This window comes from Tachysurus vachellii, chromosome 13 (assembly GCF_030014155.1).
Source record: "Tachysurus vachellii isolate PV-2020 chromosome 13, HZAU_Pvac_v1, whole genome shotgun sequence".
Classification (NCBI taxonomy): domain Eukaryota; kingdom Metazoa; phylum Chordata; class Actinopteri; order Siluriformes; family Bagridae; genus Tachysurus; species Tachysurus vachellii.
This window is the reverse complement of record NC_083472.1, coordinates 13,208,153-13,230,769: the sequence shown is the minus strand read 5'-3', so window position 1 is coordinate 13,230,769 and position 22,617 is coordinate 13,208,153. Positions and strand designations below refer to the sequence as shown.

General features: G+C 37.3%; 1 protein-coding gene across 3 annotated transcripts; it reads right to left on the bottom strand.

Moving 5' to 3' along the window:
- Positions 1-855: 855 nt before the first annotated feature.
- Positions 856-19,859, bottom strand: lnx2b (ligand of numb-protein X 2b). 3 transcript variants are annotated; one of them, XM_060884873.1, is made up of 10 exons: positions 19,584-19,859; positions 12,719-13,267; positions 9,947-10,137; positions 9,007-9,203; positions 5,224-5,616; positions 4,530-4,664; positions 3,424-3,598; positions 2,678-2,921; positions 2,270-2,428; positions 856-1,907 (listed from the first exon to the last, which is right to left on the bottom strand). In XM_060884873.1, the coding sequence occupies exons 2-10, from the start codon at positions 13,111-13,113 to the stop codon at positions 1,772-1,774; spliced, it is 2,025 nt and encodes a 674-aa protein (XP_060740856.1). In that variant the 5' UTR covers positions 13,114-13,267; positions 19,584-19,859; the 3' UTR covers positions 856-1,771. The 3 variants fall into 3 exon arrangements, with proteins under 3 accessions (XP_060740856.1, XP_060740857.1, XP_060740859.1); XM_060884874.1 differs by having other exon boundaries at positions 19,649-19,859; XM_060884876.1 differs by lacking the exon at positions 19,584-19,859 and adding an exon at positions 13,627-13,778.
- Between the last annotated feature and the right edge of the window lie 2,758 nt (positions 19,860-22,617).

Sequence of the window (22,617 nt, the reverse complement as noted above, 5' to 3'; positions counted from 1 at the left end):
CATGTTACTACTTAAAAATGATTACTAAAACAGCTATGGAAATATGCTCATGCGTCGTGTGACCTGACAAATAAGTCTATATGTCTGTGGTTGAATTTGGTCCAGGATCAAAGAAAGTTAACAGGAAGAGAATGAATGCAGATCATAAGCTACACCAAAGACGTACATTTATGGATGTATAAATGCTGTTTACATGGAGTAGTCACAGGAGTTCACTGAAATGTATAATTTAAATAGAGATGTAAAAAAAAAAACAAGCTCAGCTAAGGATATATTCTCACAGCTGTGAGGTCCAGCACACAACACTTCATTACTTTATCTCAGTGACTGTGAGGAATACTGGACCAACTTCATCTCATCTCTTCATCTCTCAACTTCATCTGCAGCCTGTAGAGGGCAGGCTATGTCATATTCAGGGCAGGGTACTGTAATGGGCTAATTAGTATTACTCTTTGGATTGCTTTTTTTATACTGTACAAATCCTATGTGGTAGTATCAAGTATATGCTGTTATTTTTGTAACCTAAACATTACTATGAACATACACTGTACAACAAAATGTTTTAGTACTTTACTTTTAGTAGTTAGTGCGAGGAACATGGTGTGATTATTTTCAACATCAGTATTACACCTGTTCTGTTTAACATATTTCACTAAATTTAATTCCCTACTGATTTATATATATTCTATACAGTATCCTTCAATTTCTGTGTTCTCTCTGTGTGTGTGTGTGTGTGTGTGTTCAATCACATAGATATCACAGAAACATTCTCTTGACAATAAAAAGCCCCAGCAAGAGTTTCTAAACATAGTCGCTAAGCAAAAATAGTCAAAATATATACAAGGAAGAAGGCAATGCTCTTTTAAATTTAATATAATTTTTCCATCAAAAACAAGTAACTTGTGGCTGAGTGATTGTGTAAAGGTTATCTAGAAGGACTAGTTATCTAGAAAAAAATCAGAAATTAAAACAGAGACCTTCAATATATAGTTTTGGAAATAGCCCTAATTTGTCACTGCAAGTAAAGCAGAAACCAGCATATATTTGAATTAAAAACAAAATCATGGCATTTTTGGTATCATAGTAATTAAGGCAGTTGGATTCTATACATATACAAGTCAAATCAAGATACTCAAAATAGACATGACCTACGTAGTTTTACAGACATCAACAAGCAACAGCCACCAAAAAGACCAAAGATGTTTACAAAAATGCTTAAGAACAGTTAGAAATATTGAACATTATTTAATCAAAGGCTTAAAATGCTAACAAAACATTTTGGTATGGTCTCTTTTTATAGAGTATCAGAAAAACATTCACACCCAGCATTACTGTTCAGTAACATTACTGTTCACACCAAGCTCATTTAAAGTGTCTTTGTATTGGTCATTCCTGTAATCCACCTATTCAGACCCTAGTACAGCACTGGTGCATGTTCCCAATCATAAAACAAATGCAAGTGAAAATTATTGCAGTTTCTCAATGAAAATAATCATTCTGTAAGACTGACCAAATGTTTGTGTCATCTTGAGTAACTGATTGTGTAGAAGTAGTTTCCAGAGTCCATGTGATTAAGAGTATTGTACTTAACTACCTTCTCTTCCGTAAGCACACTTCCACAAAGAGGGAGGAAGAAAAACCTCCAGATATTCCTTTTATTTAGTTTTAAATCCGGTGATTATCACCTTTATGGAGTTGATCCATTTGCCTTGGATCAAATTGTCAAAACGGGAAAAAAGTCACATCAGGGAACAGCAAGAAGAGTCAGATGTTATACAAGGCTGCCGGGCCAGGATACAACAGTAAGAGTGACTTTATTCCTCTGAAGCTTCAGCATAGGAATCAAGGATGAATTGTTCATGCCCACTGTAGTAGCTCCGTTTACAGCCACAATTTCATCACCGCACCTACAACAAAGCAGAAAGAAAAACATTCTAGCATTTTCTAAAAGATTATCCAGAAACATTTGCAGAAAAAGAAATGAGAAAAATCTGTTAAATTTTGTAACTAAAATGAATGGATTACGTTGAACATTTTAAACTTACTACCACCCCGAACAGAGTAGTGGTGAGTCAGTGAACATGTGGTGTAATCTGCCATTTAAACTAAGCAAGCGTTAGTAGAATATACAAATATTTTCAAGCTTATACAACTCAAGGAAGTGGACAATTCAAAAATGACACAGACCTGATATTTAAATGAATGTTAGCATTATTTAACTATAAAAGTATGTTAGGTCATGCAACAATGAGGTCAAAATTAACCTTACTTTAGTCGACCATCAAAGTAGGCGGGTGTTCCAGGCACTATGGTTTTTATAAAGAAGGGCTGTTGACCTCGACTTTCTTCGTATCCTCCCACAATGCTGAAGCCCCAGCTCTCGTTGTTAGTTTTTAACAGCACAATGTCATGACACCAGTGCATGTGGCTTGTGAATAAAAAGAAAATATGACTCATCAAAGGGAACATGTTTATACATCAGCATAGAAAGAGACTGACACAATGAGTGATTTCAAAACAACACAGTCACTAAATCACAGCATTTAATTGCACAGTATGTCTAGTAGCAAGTAAAGATAACAGGGCTTATGGAATAATCAATACTATATGAGACATTTTAAAATATCTGAATTTCAGACATTCTATCTAGACATACTGGATAATATCCATTCCTTACCTGGGTAGGCCCAGCCAGTGCGTCCATAGAGGGGACCAGCTGGTATCACCCTCTCTGGGGTTTTCTACTGTGTCCATTTCTTCTTGATTTGCTGCCTCTGCATCCTGTTCTTCCTCGTCTGTAATTGTGCGGGTGACGCGTAGCGTCACAGAGCTCTGTGCTGCCTGTGTCTTCAGCACAGACACGGCTTCATTATAAGTCAGCTGGGTCAGGTCAATGGCATTGATGCTCAGCAACACATCACCTGAGCAAACATTAGCCAACAAATTTTAACAATTAACATTTTCCATAAATACTGCTGTATTACAGTGTGTGTGTCTAATCTGAAGTTGGCAATTTACTCAACACATTTACATTCGTACATCATAATCAGATGTCTTTGTTTAAGATTGTCAAAAAGTATTCAAACTATTTGTTTTATTACACTTTCAAGTAGTGACGTGGTAGTGGGTTAACTATTTCTTGTCTAAAAGCTCATTGCTGGCTGCTAATAGTTCAGCTCTTAAGTTTAAATATTTATTTTATGGTTGAAAATATCCTGTATCTATTTCTTTGATCCATTAATAGAGTCAAACTTTAGCTATATTGTTTGTATTGCTGAAATCAGCTGACTGTTTTCATTGTGCATACATAGATACGCTTCATATGATTATTAGTGTACAAGTTGGAGAAGCCCAAAAGAGTAAAAACTGTAATATCTACTTATGTATCTATTCCTTTTAGCAAGAACTAACAAAATGTCAAACCTGGTTTGATGGTTCCATCTCTGTGCAGGCAGCCAACTGGCTGCACGCTGGTAATGTACACAGGCAGACGACTGCGGCCATCTCTCCCACCACCGATTGTGATGCCTAGTGAATGCCGTGGCTCCTTCTTCACACTCACAGTCTTTTCCTGACTGGAGAATCCACCAGGAGGATCCTACCACACAAACACACACGTGCAGACAAACAAAACGCACTTATAACCTCTGTGAAAGCTCAAACAAAATCGAGTTTAATTATTATACAAAATTGATCACAATATTGCTTACATTACATTTACTGTCTACCCAAACTGTAGCCATGGATAAAAATCAATGCAGCCTTTAGGCCACAGATGAGTGAAAAAAGTGAAACTCGAGAGTCATGTGGTGAAAACATTTGTAAAAACAAACACTCCTCTGTTCTAGATACTGCTAGAAATGGAGACAAGTGATAATGTGAAGGGCCTGACACACTGCCATCATAACTCATGACTAGTGGTAAAAGCGACAGCTTCCACTATCTTCTCTCAGTGTCTAGGGAACTCCAGAAGGGGTGTTGGGGCCTTTTCCTACTCAGCAGGGGAGCCTCCCTCCCAACAAGAGTAAAGGCTTCAACTCTGCAGGCGAAAGCTAACTGTCACCAGCTTTGATCCCAAGCCACAAACTAACCAGCAGAAAGGGAGAGAGAAAGCAGCACCCTAGGCCTTTTGATCACAGACAAAGTCCAAAGATAGAGACTAGCTGCTTTAATCTTACCCTCACCAGCCTGCATCTGCTGCCTCTAGCTTTCACCTCCAAAGCCAATGAGGAAGTGACACGGAAGCAAGGTGTTACAGAAGGCAGTGTGAAGAGTGCTTTAATGGAGAGAGACGAGAAACATACACACACAGCCACATGGTAGCACTGGACTTTAAAGTATCAGTTGACCAGCCCAAATGACCAGCATTGGGTTTCTCGGCCTCAAGCTGGAAAAACAGTCTCTTTTCCATTGAAGGACCGAAGGAGTTCTGAGAAATATCATGTGCATGAGCGCTCAGCTTTCTGCTAAATGCTAACGTATGTACAGTCATGTCATTGTCACTGAAACACAAACATATTAACGTTTACCTTCATGAAAGTAGAGCACCGTCTGAAATACTGGGTCTCGGCACCTCTCCTGGCTCCTCTGCTCTGCAGCTCGCTTCCTTCTTCAGTGGATTCTGGCTGCCTCATCACCACAAAATTCACTCGTACTTCACTTGCCTGGTCATGAACAAACAACAAAATAAAGCTCGTCATGCTACTTAAAGAGAGACACCAAAATTACACAGTGTTCTTCCAAGTTCTTATGGATAAAAATCACACCATCTAATGCAAACAATCTATACAACCAAACAATGAAAAGACGATAATAAATCAAGTTACTCTATAGATAAATTTCGAATCCATCATTACATCAAGTTCTGCATCTAGATCAACAATTTTGTTAGTTTTTAGTAGCAAAATGTGGAGATTTATACACTTTACCATATTAAATAAATTCATGTTAGATATTTATGTTGCTTTTTCATTAACAATATGGACACACAACAATTTAAAAGACATTATTTAGCACACATGTTCTCAATCCTGGTGAGGGTGGTCTAAGCCCTGCACATTGTAGTGCATTTCTTCTCTAATACACCCAAGTCAGAAAGGGCTGTTCAATTAACTGATTAGTTAAATGAGGTGTGTTTGTATCAGTCAACACACTAAAATGCCACAAGGCAGTGGGGTGATTTTAGAACCTTTAATTTAGGGCATAGCTCCTTCTTCCAAGTACCTGGATGATCTGAGCAGCGCTCTCTGGTGTACCATGTCTCAAATCATGGCCATTGATGGCCAGCACTTTGTCATTGTTGCGCAGTTTGCCATCTTTTGCAGCCAGGCCTCCTGGCAACAGGTCAAGAATGAAGACGCCTGGTTCATCTGATTTGCGGATAAGCTTGATGCCTAGGGGCTCGGAGCGCTCGCGTTTTACTAGCGCCACCTGGATCACCGTGCCTGGATTGTGTGATGGTTGAACCACAGGAGAGGTGGAAGGCTGCATGTGGTGCTCAGGCCTTGGCTTGAAGCCCTTCTCTTGCATAACAGTAAGCCTGAGAACAGAACATGGCCTCCGCAGCACAGCGATGGCTTGTGCATGAGGAACAGAAGCAAGGCTCACATCGTTCGCCTGCAAACACACACAAAAAAAAAACATGATGTTTTTGTGATTACTTTAAAGCCCCCTAACACAGTAGCCCGACCTTCAGATTGCACAAAGACAGCAAGGTTAGAGAATCTGATGCCAATTTTCACCCCAAATGTATGCAGAACACAGCAGTATTAACTCCATGATTTTTTCTGTTTTAAATGTAACAAGCAGTTGAAACTTGCCTGATGTCAAAACAGTTGCTATATGATCTACCTTGTGGGAATTTTTTTTATTCCCACAAGGCAAAAAGTAAAACCTTCAAATGCACACCTCTGGTAATCTTAAAACAATGACCTTATTTATAAGTATGTATCACAGTAAGGATTGCAGCAAAGGTTTCAAAATCTCTACTTGAAAGGTGATTCATCAATAAGTGATGGTAGCTAGCATCAAGAACTGATAAATCAACTCTTTACTGTCTCAATCAGATTCAGGTCAAAATGCACAACTTTACAGTTGAATTTCAGGGAGCCTGATGAAGCAAAGAGGCCTTGTTCAGATTTCCAACATATCTGATTGGACTAAGGGAGGCCAGGATGAGCAAAATGCATCCACTCATTCTGCCTTGGACAGCCTGACTGTATGCAAGGCCAGTCATGATGGTTTCGTGTTCTATGGCACTGCATTCCCCAACTACCAGGGGCAAAAATCCTAGCAGAAATTGGATGTGGAAAAGAAGACCACAATTATGGGCAGAAAAACAACAATAAATAACCCAACTATCCTGAAACGCATGTGTGGTTTAAAAAATAAATTAGACTACAACCGATTCTCGAAAATATCTGACTCCAGTCACCACCGACTAGCCAAATCTAGCATGATAAAGAATATAAAAAAAAGACTGAATTCTTCAGACTGAATGGTGCAGGGAAAAAGCAAGCTTTATTGAAGATCAGCCCTGATCATACACAAACAACAAAAATGAGGCTCAAAATCATGTCCTCGTTATCTGTGCTATGACCTTGGCTACAATTTTGATTGTTACAGTGTTTCTCCACATTTTCTTCCCGGATAGTAGGGAGTTTACCTCACACCATTATCTCTCATTCTTCGAGGACAATGTCACCATTATAATTAGACCTCCGGCACACAGAATATTAAAAATTTAAATTTAAAAGTGTCCTTGGTTTCTATCTTTCTGAGTTTTTCTACCACCTGTGTCTGGTAAACCGCTCATTGTTTGCTGAGAGACCAACATGGGTGAGCCATTTTTTCTGTAAAGCATACACTTTTATTTAACTGTTTGTGCTTTTGGTGTTAACTTTGATGTAGTTGATGAATTTTGGTTTTATTAACAGATTAACAATTGGGTTATTATTTTAATCCTATCATTGTTTAACCAATAAATGTCACCTTTTGGTGTCTGAATCTCACCCATATTGTCTCTCATGTACTATTTATTTATTTTATTTATTTATTTATTACAGGGACAATGCATATTAATAAACATTTCTGTCAATATTCCAGAGTTAGCCAGATGGCTATTTTTCACCTGTAGTCCCTAGACAGATGGTAAGTCACCCTAAAAAAGATAAAAGTAAATAAAAGTACATATTGAAATAACAATAAAGCTACAATACATTTAATAAAAGTACTACTGTAAGTATTAGCTATGATGTACATTAGAAACACAAGATGCCAGCAATCAAACAAACATCAGACAAATACATGAACACACACACAATAAACAAAAAACCATCAGGGGGCAACACAAGCAGGTCAAAAACTAAGCTAATGTTGACAGCTCTGGTTAATAACGAACCACTTCTTTAACTGGATCTTAAATGTACTATACGTGTTCAGGTTTCTGGTGTTTATAGGGGTAAGGTTCCACTGAGTAGCAGCTCGAACAGAAAAAGTGGTTTGGCCATATACACTTTTCCTAAAGGGAATGATGCAATCTCCCCTCACTGCACCTCTGGTTCTACAATGATCAGCTGTTCGGATGTTGACAAACTGATGGAGGGGAGGGGATGATAAACCATGAATAATTTTATAAACAAGACATAGATTTGAGAATTTTACCATGTTTTCCCAGCTGAGTAATCTATATTTTTGTAATATTGGACAATAATGAGAAATGTTTGATTTCTTATCCAGAATTTTTACAGTTTGTTTGTAAAGTGATTGAAGTGGTTTCAGAGTTGTAACACTAGCCTGTGACCAAACGGGCAAACAGTAAGAGATATGTGAAAAAAAATCATAGAGTGCATGTACATTTTTGCTGCCTGTGTAGACATTTGATGGCGAATGTGTCTGAAGTTACTGAGGTTGAATTTGATTATATTACAGACCTTTTTTTTACATGCAATTTAAAAGACAACTTTGAATCAATTAAAATCCCCAAATATTTGTACTCTGACACAATCTGTAGCCTTTCCCCTGACACAAAAACATCTGGCTCAACACTGAACTTATTGTTGGACTTGGTGAAAAACATTGCTACTGTTTTTGATGTATTTTTCTGCAGGCAAGAATGTTTCACACACACACACACACATTATATATATATATATATATATATATATATATATACACACACACACACATATACATTAAATAAGCCCCATAAAATACACTACACATGTAAACACAATGCTATTATGTTTAAAAGTAATAAGTAATCCAAGTGAATTATATGTTACTAGGCAAAACTGTAAACGTAACCAAGCTAAAGCATCTATGTTCAAAGGTTAAAACTCTGTGCACTTAAACATGATGTATCTTAAACACAATCATTGCATTTCTAAACTTGTGTGTTGGCGTTGGCAAAAAAAAATAAAAAAATTCCATTATGGTCTAATTCATAAAATGTAATAAATAATGTTGTGAAACCAAGCAATGTCAAGACTAAGCCAAAACAGTCTTGTTTTCTATTTAATGAGTCATTGTATAACTCAGCTCATGGTAAGAAACTATGAACATTAACCTCTGAACAAAAAAGTATGGAAAAATGTTTCCTGCTGAATATCAGCATAGTTTATCTTATTATTCAACAGATTAAGAGCAGTACAAAAACTCAGCTTAATCTCCATGTGGAAAAAATACACGTCAGCTATACGTACAGAGGCAAAAGGAGAAGGTTATGAGCTACTGCTTTACATTTTTATGGCTGTGTTAATAACAGAATTGAGACCACTGTTTGCATGGAAAATTCACTGCCAACATTTTACAACATCCAGCTAATACAGTCAAATTTCCTTCATCCAAATAACTGGCTGGAATGCAAACTTACTGTGTACATTGGGTGTGTATTCTGACAACAGTTAAGAAAGAAAAGACATGATATAGTTACAGCACAGGGAAGTCCTGGAGAGAGTTAAACCTGATCTCCTCTAAACAGACATGCAATGAGCTAATGTGTCTCACCTCTAGAATGTGATCCCCTGGGGTGAGTTTGGCATCATGGGAAGCTACTGAGTCACGCACAATCTCTTGAATGACAATATTCCCCAAAGGTGTGTCCTTCCCTCCAACTATTCGCAAACCCAAATCTTCCCCTGGTTCTTCACGAAGAAGCTCGACAATGTTTGCTTCTGCAACAAGACTGGACCTGAGGGTAGCTCCTAGGAGAGAACAACAAATATTCCATTATTTTATTTTTTTAAATAGAATACCTTGAGCCACTTTCTCAAAATATCCAGATTTCAGTGAATTCATCACTGCTGAATGATACCTGAAGATAGTTTGTTTATTATAAATAAACGTTTCTGTTTGTATAATAAATGACTCATTTACAGAACAGTCAAGGATGACAATGTTTTGTCTAAAATAATCCTTAGTTGCCAGGTGATACTAATTTATGTTTTTGTGTTTCCATGACCGCATGCAGGAATGAATGATACACTGAATGACATGGTGTAGACATGTCCTCAGACAGCAGACAGTGATAATCAGTTGACTGATTCAGCAGTATGATATCACTGAGATTTCCTCCCACATAAGGAATTGCATTATTGAAGGCACCAGCTGTTTTGTTTACTAACCAAGAGTCAACACACCTACACATCCATTTCCTCCTCTTTCACAGGCATCTGTAGGCCCTTTACACTTTTATTCTCTTAAATGACACAAACTGACAGGGTGTTGATTAAACAATGTCAATGATCCAGGCTTATAGTATTTTCTGGAACGTGCACATTTCATTCAAAGCTATGAGAACTAAAAAATTGGTAACAAGGTCTGTGTTAGATTATACAAAACCAATTATCCAGGATTCCTAATGAATTCCAAGATTAGGTTTAATATGTGAAAGACCTGTTACACATATCTGGGTTTTAGTTTACAAAGAATAACAGAATGGCTTTACCATCGTCTGCCTCCTCAAAGGCAGGGTTGACCATTCCAGGCTCCGGGGGGCCACGAGTATTAGTTGTACGTGTGGGTGCTGGGTTGGATTTGGTGTCTGATTCTTCCTCTGTCTTGCTTCCCTTCGACTCATTCCAGGAGGGTCTTTTCCTCTTCTCAGCTTCTTCCCTGAGCCGTCTGAATGCAGGGCATCTGGAAAAGAGGAAGTGAAGGAGAACCAAGAATCAGACAAAAGATAAGGGGCCAGAATGACAGAACACAGAGCACAGATCTCCAGACATGGGAACTAAAGGAAAGGGAAATCAAGCATGCTTCATTAGCAAGCATGGTTCATTACTCTGTGGTATGTTGGTAATTAGCCTACATAACATTCATTATGGGATGGCAGTACCAGTGACTACAAATAACAAATGTATCCATGTCTTTAAAATCTTAAATAATCACACAGGAGTGGTGAAATTAATGTGCATTCATTTCTTTCACTGCTACATGATAACTTGCAAGCACATGTCAGTGTTTGTCTCAACAGGCCTTGTTTCTCTGTTGGCTGAATAAAGAGGAAGACTTGGGCTTTTCTGACACATAGTAAGATGATGAAAGGAATAGGAAAATGAGTGAAAACTATTCTACTCCACTGCAGGAAGACCAAGTTGACAGGTCAAACTAGATCAGGATCAGGTCTGACCGAGTAAATGTTCTCCTCCTCCTCTGCCTTCCTGAACACTCCCTGCTCGCTGTGTGTTTACACTGAGCCTCTCCAGCCCACATAAATTACCTTCCAAACAACCTTTAGACCTTAACATTACATCACAGATGATAAGTAGAAGGCCAAGCCAATGCTGGGGCCCAGGAAAAGTGTCTGCTTCCAATGATATCCCATATACCATGCACATGATCTCGCAAAAAATGGAAATGTCTTGTTTAGTCCAAATGATTATAATAAGGACAGATTTGAATGGTTGCAAAATAAAAAAAAGTCTGGCCTAAAACAAAGGTCAGACCCTCAAATATTTTATTGTCATTCATCATTTGCTTTCCAGTTTATTGCATGAATTAATAGAAATAATGTAATTTCTCAAATCATTTATATTCTATATTTAGCTTTCCAGTTGATCTTGGTCAAATCTCTGCTCCCAGAATACTGATACAGCTACATTCCAAAGACACCCAGGCATGATTTTTATCTACTTTTTCCATGTGTGGGAACAAAAAAAAAATCATAGACCACAGAACCATATGCACTTATTCTATAGATCATTTCCAAACACAGCCATATCTTAAGACAAGAACCAAGCTAAAAATCAAAACGTAAAAGCTAAAAAACCCTCTTCTCAGATTTGGACTGAATAATGAATCAATGCAAATATTACAAAGTCATGTAAAATATTATTATTGTTGTTAATAATAATAATAATAATAATAATAATAATATTATTAGTATTATTATTATTATTAATAATAATAATAATAATACATTTATCAATCTGCGAAGATTCTTATTTATTAAATAACAAGTTAAAATTTTTATCAGTTTATACTTGCGTTTATTGTTGTTAAACATCCCTAATACAAGATAGCTCTTATCACTGATGTTTGCATACGTATAGCCGTTATTCGTGACATACATCATCTACGTCATGTGTGTGAATGCAAGGTACCCTACAACAGACCGACATAGTATCCAGGGAGTATTCACACCTCATGCCCAGTGTTCCTGTGATAGACATTGAATAAGCCTCAAAATCTTTATTTTTGAACCTTTTTTTTTCCAACAGGTGGAAGGAATAAGTGGATGAACTATAAATGGATGCAACAAGTCCTGTGAGCCTTAACCATGCCCACTAAATGGCCAACAAATGTCATCAAAAACTGAACAAATCGAGGCCTCACTGCATAAGCACTGTTAAATAAATCCAGCTTCTGTTTTATCAGTACTATTGGCTAGTTTTTGGACACATACAGAAGTGACACATTTTAGCTTATGACTGACAGCAAAAGGCTCTGGATCCACCACAACCCTAACTAGGATAAAGCTCTTACTGTAGTTGAAAGAATGAATGGTCACTTGTATAGTAATGTTATTTATGTATGTACTTTTGAGAGTCACAAACAGCTGGAACCAAGTGTGTGTCAACACACTTGGCCAGTAAACCAGATTCTGATTCTGATTCTGATTCTGATTCTGATGTGAACCAGCAGCTCTATGCATGTCATTTGTCTAACCAGTTGTCATGGCTGATTACAGAGGTTTTGACTTGCTAGCCATACAAATAGGATGAAGACCCATATAGCCACTTATCTGAACAAATGAAAATCAGCAGCTAATTACGCAATAAACATATTTATATATCTGTTAAAGTGTAATTTTCACCTCTGACTGGACATTGGGATTTGTAGAGTCGGTTTTCAAGAATGCTGTCAGAGCTTAGTGTGTATAAGCACAATGTAGGACGTAATCCTTTATAATGTCAAGATACATGCATGGGTCACTAATATTCAAATTAAATGTGGCTAATGTGTAAAGTAATCAAGTTAAATAATAAATCATATAGAATGTAGTTCAATACACATCGTTGTATGCATACAGCCATCACACTTGTACTAATTGGAATTATGGATGCAAATAACAAGTTACATACATGCAGTTACTTCAGTTACCTGAACTAAAATATTCATTAAATGATTTTAACTGCTACTGTAAAGGTGATTATCATGTTCATATATTACACAGATACTGTTACAATATGCTGCAAGTTACACCTTATACACTGACCTGTTGTGTAGATGAGGCTGTAGCTCACAGCGTTGCATGCTCTGCTGGCACTCATTGTGGAAAGGGCACAGCACGGTGAGCTTATCGAGCAGGTTGCGCACCAGCAGGCTGGCAGACCGACACTGTTGTAAAGCCACTCGCTGCCGGTCCACGGGGCAGAAGTCCTGTTCACGCAAGAAGCTGCTCAGGCACTGCAGGCAGTATGTATGTCCGCACGGTGTGTCCACAGGCTGAAGCAGTGGCTGTAGACATATGTGGCACACCAACTCATCATCCACCTCATCCTGGTACTCATATACGTGACAATCTTGGCTCTCATGGCACTGCCCACACTCTTTGCACACATGTGACCAGGTCAAATTACCCGGTGATGCCAGTGCCTTCTGCTCCGCCATGGTCCAGCAAGCTCTTTCTCGCTCTAGATTGGAGATGCGTCCTTAAATCTCCGCTCTAACTCTAAGCTTGGTCAGGCACAAAATCTGTCGAGATGAGCGTTCACTCCAGAGAAGGAAGAGACATCTGCCTTCTTTGTCTCCTCATCTTACATTTCTGTTGAAAAAGAGAACAAAGAAAAAGTGTGGCTAGTGGAGGGGTTTTTTTTGGCTCCTGCCTGGCTGGACAGGAAATGACACAAATCCACTTAACAGCAACAATATGCAGAGAAAGAGAGGCAGCTGTATCCTCAGAACAAGTTTCCTCAGGAATCACAGCATGATTGAATGTCACAGTTCTCTTGCTAATTTTTGAAGGTCATAATATCTCACTAAAAAAACTAGTCACAAACGCATGCCCAAACTGCAAAGAAACATGACCAGTCCTATTTAGGCTCCTCGTTCTCCTCCAATGTAAACAAACAAATCATTTCCTCTATGCATTTGTGGTAGTAAATGTTTAGGTTTTCTACCCACCTCACAGACTCCTAGAAATCACTCCATGCAAAAAAAAAAAAAAAGTTCAAATTCAGCAATGCTGACTGCCTTGAGCATGAGTGAAACTTAAAACTGTATGTACACAAAAACCATGCAGCTAGGGAGAACCGTGTGACTAGCTGGACTGAAGGAGAGAGCGGTGTTTAGTGTCTTGCCATACAGACAGGAGGAGGGGTCAAGTTATGAGTGTGCGTGTGTTTGTGTGTGTGTGTGTGTGTGTGTGTGTGTGTGTGTGTGTGTGTGTGTGTGTGTGTGTGTGAGACAGAGATCTAAGAAGGGGGAGTTCATGTGCTTATATAGCACAAGGAAGAGCATTCCATTAAGAAGTGGTGAAAGATCAACATTACTGGCCCATTATTAAGCATTATTTTTGAATGCAATCATTTCCACCTTTATGAATTAAATGTAGTCATTGCACATATTACCGCAAAGGCTGTCACTAAAACAGCAGTCAGAATGAGGCTATGCCCTTTCAAGGTGGTAAATCTAGCTCAAATGTCACAGCTTCATTTCCAAGACCAAACAGAACAAACCCTATAAATAAACATGAACAGGTAGACAGGCTGATGATAAATCTGTTGGATTGTAATTTACATTCAAGGGCTACCACAGCAGCACAACAAATCGACTGTAGTAGAAACTATGAAATACTCTTTTTGCCAGGGGTCAGTGACCAAAAAGCATGTAGTTACTAAATTACAAATCTAGCTTTACTTTAACATGGTAACAGACAAGTGAACTTACCCCTGTTAGAATATTGGTGTTGGTTTACTCATGCGATATCTAGAAGCATTCGTTATACTGAAAATGAACCACAATCAGCAAAACTACACACAGCATAGAATGATTTCTAATATAAGTGAACAGAAACCTTTGTAGGCAAATCATTACTTAAGTACAGAAAGCAGCTAAGGCAAACACCACTGATGGCATCAAATAGCTTCATCTGGTTCTAGACACATTACTTCCAAAACATTATTAAATATTAGCTAACCTAGCTAGCTGTGTACAGAAATGATAGGGTACATAGCAAATGTATATAATAACAAAATTATGTATTTAATACATCAAGGTGCAATAATACCATGTACCCTGTATATTAGTATGTAGTAAGATACATCATTCACAACCATATGCGATTTCCGAACATCTAAATTTCATATTTAGTTAGCCTGGGAATGCTTTGCATTTGAGAGCATGTTTGAAGGGATTTGTGATCATTCAGCCACAAGAGCAGGAGTGAAGACAGGTATTGATGTTGGGTGAGAAGGTCTGGCGTACATCAGTGCTCCAGTTCATCACAAAGATGTCCAGTGGGGACAAGGTCAGGGCCCAGTGCAGGCCACTTGAGCTCTTCCACACCGACCTTGCCAAACCATATCTTCATAAACCTCACATTGTGCATGGGATGCATGCTGAGATAAATTTGGGCAACTTAGTTCCCGTGAACGGAAATTCTACAGCATGGTAAACATTCTATACAACTGTGCTTCCAACTTTGTATTCTGAAAAAAAAAACTATTTGGGGTCTGATGGTCAGGTGCCTACAAACATCTGCCCATGTAGTGTACCCAGCAGAAAATAAAGCTTTGTTAGCAACTTTCACCTGCATTACTAGCTAGTCGCTAGCTAACGATAATCCTATAAGAGACTAGAAATTGATTTTTGCACATGTTCAGAATGTTTAATGATATTCAGAGTCTGTATAAGTAAAACTGATGACTGATGCCTTCGGGCTGTTTAGTTGCATGTTTCAGTGGTTCTAAGACTAATGGGATCATAAATTCTGCTAAGTACTTCAGAAATTTCAACCCAAAACCTAACTGACTCTGGCAGAAGGTTCAGACTTGACCATAGATAAAGCTTTAAACAACGATTCAAACCAGATCAGCAGAGAAATTCCTAAAGGAACAAAAAATAAATGACAGTCTCCAGAAATGCTTAATGAAAACTTATGGTTCAAAATGTTTTGTATGGAGAAACGGACTAAGCATGGAAAAATAAAAAAAAAACTGGTGGTGGTGGAATAATTCACATATGCAACAAATAAGTCAAAGCAAAGATTTTTATCTTACTTTTTTCTGTTTATCTACTTTGTGCATTGTGTGTGTCTCTTCTGCAGGTGGCAAACTTAACAGTCTCTCCAGGATATTGTGTTTTTGCAAACGCAGAATTTAACCACAAAAAACTGATAAAAAAAATTGCACAAAATTACTGCTGATTTGGGTCAAGTTGTGTTGTGTGACATCATAAAGTGAATTCAGCCAAAGCCCTCATACATTTACGTGTGTCGAATGTGAGTACAGCTGTCAGAGAAAGTGATTACATGTGTGTCTTCACTGGTAGTAGTTTAAAAAAGACTCTTGTGCTTGCTAATCTGCCAAGTTTTCCACAAAAATCTCTGTAGTGCATCGCAAATTTTGATGTTATACATGCTGAAAGAAAATAAGGATAGTAAAAATAAAGCATTGTGTATTTTTTGTGGTAAATGAATAAGCCTCTTTTCTACTGGAAGTGTTGATAAATCTATTAATGTCGACAAAACCAAAAGTTATGGAAAAAGCAAAGCTTTATAAAGCAAAATTGAGATGTAATATCAAGTTTAAAGCATGTGTTTTAAACACAGTGTTGAATATTGGATGTTTTCAGAACCAGATAGCTAACTGACTATTATACAACAAATGCATAGAACGGTCAGGTCTCTTATGAAACCAAGAATTACCCAAAAACACCATAAATGTTCTTGGGAACATCTAAGCTATTGAGATTTGATCAGTGTCTGCTCTCAACTAACCAAAGTTTTATAAAAACTCAAGCATGACCATTGTTTAACCTTAGAACCCAACAACGCTAAATCAATAAGTGTGTACATGAATATTGGTATTGTAAATGTGGGAACCTAATTGCACATTGATCTGAGCACAGCAAAACATGAACACACTATAAATCTAAAGGAACTGGTTAGTAGTTTGATTTTCTACACAACTGTGGATGCAAAAAAAAAAAATCTATAATATGTTATATTTAGGCCTTTTATCCAGAGAACAGAGTGTTCTGCTCAATATATAAGGCCCAATAATAATCGATTTGTTAACCAGAGCCTGGCTAATGACATAACATCTGGTCAGGTACCAACTACTTTCAAGAGAGCAAGGGTTATTCCCATACTAAAGAAACCTGCTCTGCATCCATCAGACATCAGTAACTACAGACCGGTATCACTTCTCCCGTTTCTTTCAAAAATTCTTGAACGCATTGTCTATAATCAACTGTCTGTCTCTCACAGAACAAGCTCCAAGATCCCAACCAGGCTGGCTTTAAAGCAGCTCATTCCACAGAGACAGCCCTTTTGGATGTAGTTTCTCTGAGAAACTACATGCTGCTAGATCAGCCAAACTGTCATCCATCCTTATACTCCTTGACCTTTCAGCAGCGTTTGATACGGTCAACCACAAGACTCTCTTGTCCACCCTCTACCTGGAAGGATGCAAATATCAGATAACATGGAGGGGAGTGACATCTGCTCCACACAGGGCACAGTACTTGGTCCTCTTCTTTTCTCCCTGTATACTCACTCTCTTGGTGTTATTTCCTCACATGGGTTCTCTTACCACTGCTATGCTGATGATACACAACTTATTTTCTCTTTCCCACCCTCAGATACTACAGCTTCTGATCTGATCTTAGCATGTCTGGCAGAAATATCATCATGGATGACTGTTCATCAGTTAAAGCTCAATCCTCTATCCAATAATAGAGACTTAAGCACTTCTGTACGTCGCTCTGGATATGGGCGTCTGCCAAATGCTGTAAATGTAAATGTATGAGGTATATAGCATAGCATGATGGTGCCGCACATGGCAGCCATGGCGCTTTGCTCTCCAGTGACTGCACCTGTAATGACCCATCTGTCTCCTGAAGTTTGCGGACGACACCGCAGTCATCGGCCACATCAAAGACGGAGATGAGTCTGCCTGCATACAGGAGGTAAAAGAGATGGCTGTCTGGTGTAGCCACAACAACCTTGAGCTCAATACGGCCAACAGCTCAACACGGAGATGAATGTGGACTTCAGAAGAAACCCCCCTGCACTCCCCCCACTCACCATCATGGACAGCATTGTGGCTGCAGTGAAGGCATTCAATTTCCTGGGCTCCACCATCTCCCTGGACCCGAATTAAGACACTTACATTGACACCACTGTTGAAACAGACCCAACAAATGATGTACTTTCTTAGACAGTTGAGTAAGTTTAACCTGCCACAGGAGTTGCTGAAACAGTTCTACTCAGCAGTCATTGAGTCTATTCTGTGCACTTCAATTACTGTCTGGTTTGGCTCAGCTACAAAATCAGACATCAGAGAAATACAGAGAACAGCTTGCACTGCTGAAAGGATTATTGATGCTCCTCTACCCACCCTTCAAGAACTGTATATATGCAGAGTAAGGAAAAGGGCTCAGAAAATCAGTCTGGATCCCTCACATCCAAGTCATCAACTTTTTGAACTTTTACAGAGCCCCATATACCAGCACAACCAGGCACAAGAACAGTTTCTTCCCCTGGAAATCTACCTCATGAACAGTTAAATATTTCCACCATTACGCAATGTGCAATAACCTTACATTTAACTGTTAGCACCTCCATACAAGTACATCCCTGCATGTCATTCTATTCTATTCCATGCTACCATCTATAGCACACCTGTACATACAATTTATTTATTTTTCAATTAATTTTAATGTGTATTTTTTGGTAGCCTCACCTTGTTGTCTCTGTGTACTGGAAGCATATGACATTAAAACAAATTCCTTGTATGCGCAAACATACTTAAAGCTCTTTCGGATTCTGATAGATTTGTCATGTATACCAATTTCAGCCTATAGTGTAAAGCTGTGGCAAGCCTGGCAGAAACAATAGATGTTGTCTGTATCAGTCAATATCAAGTAGCTTTCCAATTTTGAAGGAAGGAGGTGCAGCCTAATAATGCGGCTGTCCAACATCTATAGAGAAACTTGTAAATCAGAGTAAATGAGAGTGGCCAGTTTGAAAAGCTTTTCTCAATCTGACAGGAAGACTATGAATCACTCGCTCCACCACTACCATACATAAATAAATAAGCAACTCCATAGCAGTCCATAGAGCCTCTATAATTATAATTCAGGCAGAAATGATGCATTTCTTCTGAGTAAGCACATGATGGTAAAGAGACAGGAAAAGAGATGGGCAGGGAGACTGAAAGTCTCATCCTAATGTTACTGGAGAATACTATCAATGCCATCCACAAAGCTTGATGCACATTTCACCAACTGAACTGATCTGGTCTGTAAAATATTTTAAAAGAACATATTAAAATATGAACACAAATTACAAACATTGTGGCCTTAATGCCCCTTTCCAGTCCATACATCTGTGTGTAGATGGCCAAAATAAGTGACCTGTACAATACCATGACCTGTACAATAGCATGACAAAACACTTGCCAAGTAAGCAATAAAGGTATAAAAAAAAATTAAGTAGTAAATCTGTAGTAAATCTTTACACAAACGACACATACACGTGTACGAAAACGAGATTGGGGCGCACATTGACCCGACACCGGAGTACAGCGCTATAAATCATTTAGCAGTCAGTTCAGAGAACCTGTTCGCAAGCGAGACAACAGACTAAAGTTTACTGAAGCAAATATAATGATATATGAAAATATATGATAAAAAGTATAAAATAACCAGCGTATTCGACTTTAATGTAATTTGTTAGTTTCTTTATCGAAACCTCAGGCGCGTCAATGACCTTAAAAATGCACCTTGGTGTCATTAAACACCCCAAATCAAGCGATTTGTAGTTAAAACGAAGAAACTACACACGAAATTAAACGTGACTTTAATATGAATTACTGGCTATCCATCGCTTTAATGTATACCGAAACTCGTCTTACCTGAGAGGCTTTTCCGGAAGTGGGCAATAAAACAAAGCACTAAGAAGCTGATATGGGGAAATTACCTGTTTTATCCTAAACAGGGTTCACTATCGAAAAGACTGCCCTGTCTTGGAAGTGATATAGCTTAAGTTATGCCATAATGAGTCCATGGGATATTCCTACAGGTAGTTTGATTCCACTGACGACGCAGTTTCGAAAACAAACTTGCAGGTAGTGACGTTTGGACAGGAAGTGTGTGTGTGCGCAGGTACAGGGCCAGGTGTGCCTTCAAACTAGCGTGCGCACGAGGACCAAACAAACCATTTTGATAGCACCTCCTTTAAGCGTTTTTTTTGTTATATTATCGTTTTGTTACTATTTTTGTTTAGTGCTAGACTCTGTTCCTTCTTCATGCGAAAGGTTCTTTGCGGTTTTTTGTGTCACCGAATAATTAGGTGACGACATAGACATGTTTTAGGTGACAAAATGGTTCGTCTATAGTTTTTAATAGTCACATGTCACGTTTTTGATAAATAAATAAATAAATAAATAAATAGGAAAAAGAAATTTCCTTTATTGCAAGAGTTTTTGGCGGGTAGGTTAAATCACATATTCATAGTCTGACTTCCACTAGAAAAAAGTTTTATTGTAGTTTGTTGGCATTTTTAAATTCAGGGTGATTTCAGGTACACTGTGGCATAAGGTAGTCTAAATTAGCAGCACTTATTTCCTGCCCTGATAGTTGGAATTCAAAAGCAGTTACCTCATTGCAGTGAACTAAACAAAACAAAACAAAACCTAAAAAAAAATGTAAATTATAATTTTCTTTTTTACTATTTTTTTTTTTTTTTTTTTTTTTTTTTTTTTTTTTTTTTTACTAATTAAGGTTAGAACATCGACATGACATATTTATTATGCACATAATTTATGCATGAACTAATTTTAAGAATTTTCAAAACAAATTCCAAGAGTATTGATAAGGATGTTTTATGCTGCTACTGCAAGAAATGTACTATAAAAAACTGCTTACCTTTAAGTGATGGTTTTCTACTGAATACTATTTGTCGGCTCAAACTGAATTTTAGAAAAGAATTAAGAATTAAGAAAACACTGATTTTCCGATTAATAAGAAAAACTAATTTGATGTATTGAGGCCATGAATATGCATGGAACATATAAATAATTGTTTTTTTAAAAAGGCTGATTGACGATGAATTTGAGACCTATGTGTCCCAATTTCCCAAACATACTGTCCCAAGTTACCAAACATCATGGTTTTCATTCAGTCTGGACAAAAGTTTAAAATATGCCCCATGGGTTGGGTATTTTGTTGTATTAATGTAATAATAATAACAATTAGGCAAATAAACAAAAACAGTATGATGCAGTATGATTTATTTGGACACAACCTTGCAGCTAAATGAAAATCACTTAAATGCACATAAATCCATTAAATACAGGTCATTCTTTAACAATGATTTAAGTTATGGTTTTTCATCAGATTGTGTATGTAATTGTTTTATGAGTCAATAATTTAATTACAAAATTAAATAGGTAATAATAGATTTTTTGTTGCATATTACATATTGCGTATGACAGGATTGAATCAGGAGTGAACCAAATGTGAATATATATTTTTACAGAATAATAAATTCTTTATAATTCTTGTACTTATTTTAAAGCTGGAGAGAGTATAATGAATCTTTCTAAATGATGCCCAATAAAGTAATAAGACATTGTTTGGGACTTTGCTAGTTAAAAGGCTTTTGACACTTGAACTGTGTCAGTTTCCAACCCCCTGCAGGATGCAAGGGAAGTCTCCCCACCACCCACCATCATAAAACCACTTCTACAGGCTTGTTCCACTCTGATTTATAGTCTTGTGGCCTCAGCAGATATTGGCATATGCTTATTTAAATATCATGTTCAAGTTTTTTTAATTAGTTCATCATAATGCTGAGATTATATTCTAGATATAGTACATGCATGTTGCACAATGACATTGTATACATAATCCATGTTACACTACTGTATTATAGGTACTGGTTAGTTATTGAAATCTGTTACACTGTCAGCTTTAACTGTTTTTAGTCATTTGTCATCCAAATTTTTATCAGATCGACTGTTTAAAAGACTACATTTGTTATGCTGATCCCAATTTTCTGTCCTGCTAAAATATTACACTACACATTATTTATATATTACATTATCATATGTAAGTAATGATTCTTTTGTAAGTAATGAAGCGTTTGATTCTTTAAAAAAAACAAAAACATTTTGATCATTTGTCTTCCAAATACTTATCCAAATAGATCTTTTATTAAGATGGAATATGTTTAGAATTGTATTAATTTTCCCAAAGATTTCCTGACAATGAGGATGATACGTAAAGTGTTAGTAATGTTTTCCAAAAATAACTCACAATATTAAACTCACACACTATAGTGTGCAATGATTTGATTCTAACACGCATTGCATTCTAGAGTATATGAGTATACTAGAAATGCTTTAAATGCTCCTGAATATTCATTCCTATCTTTTAAAATAACCTGACCAAAGCCTTACTAATATATCTCACCAGAACTCTTAATAACATGTCCACTCTAGTATTTGGTGTGCCATGTTATTTTTTTTTTTATTTGGTATGTGTGTGTCAGACAGAGATCTTCACTCAAATGTGTGGATTACATGTTTGTACAGCTGCCTAAGGTGCTGAAATGGAGAGGCTATAGAAGTGTTTCAGAGTGACACCTTGTGGTCAGTTTTTACATCCAATATGTTGATGCTTGGGTGTAAGCAAAAATCAAGGTTTTTTTTGTTGGTTTTGCAATTTCTTTCTAAGAATTTAACAATTCCAAATTTTCAGTTATTTTTTATTTTTCATAATTTATCATATTGTAGATTTCTTCATCTTTTAAATGTACAATGTATGCAATATTCACATTTAAAATACTAAGAGTGCAGTAAAATTCAGAATGCAGTACAAATAATATAGGTCTACATTAAATAAAGGAGCTATAGATTTAGGTAATGTTTAGTTAAAGATTATGTT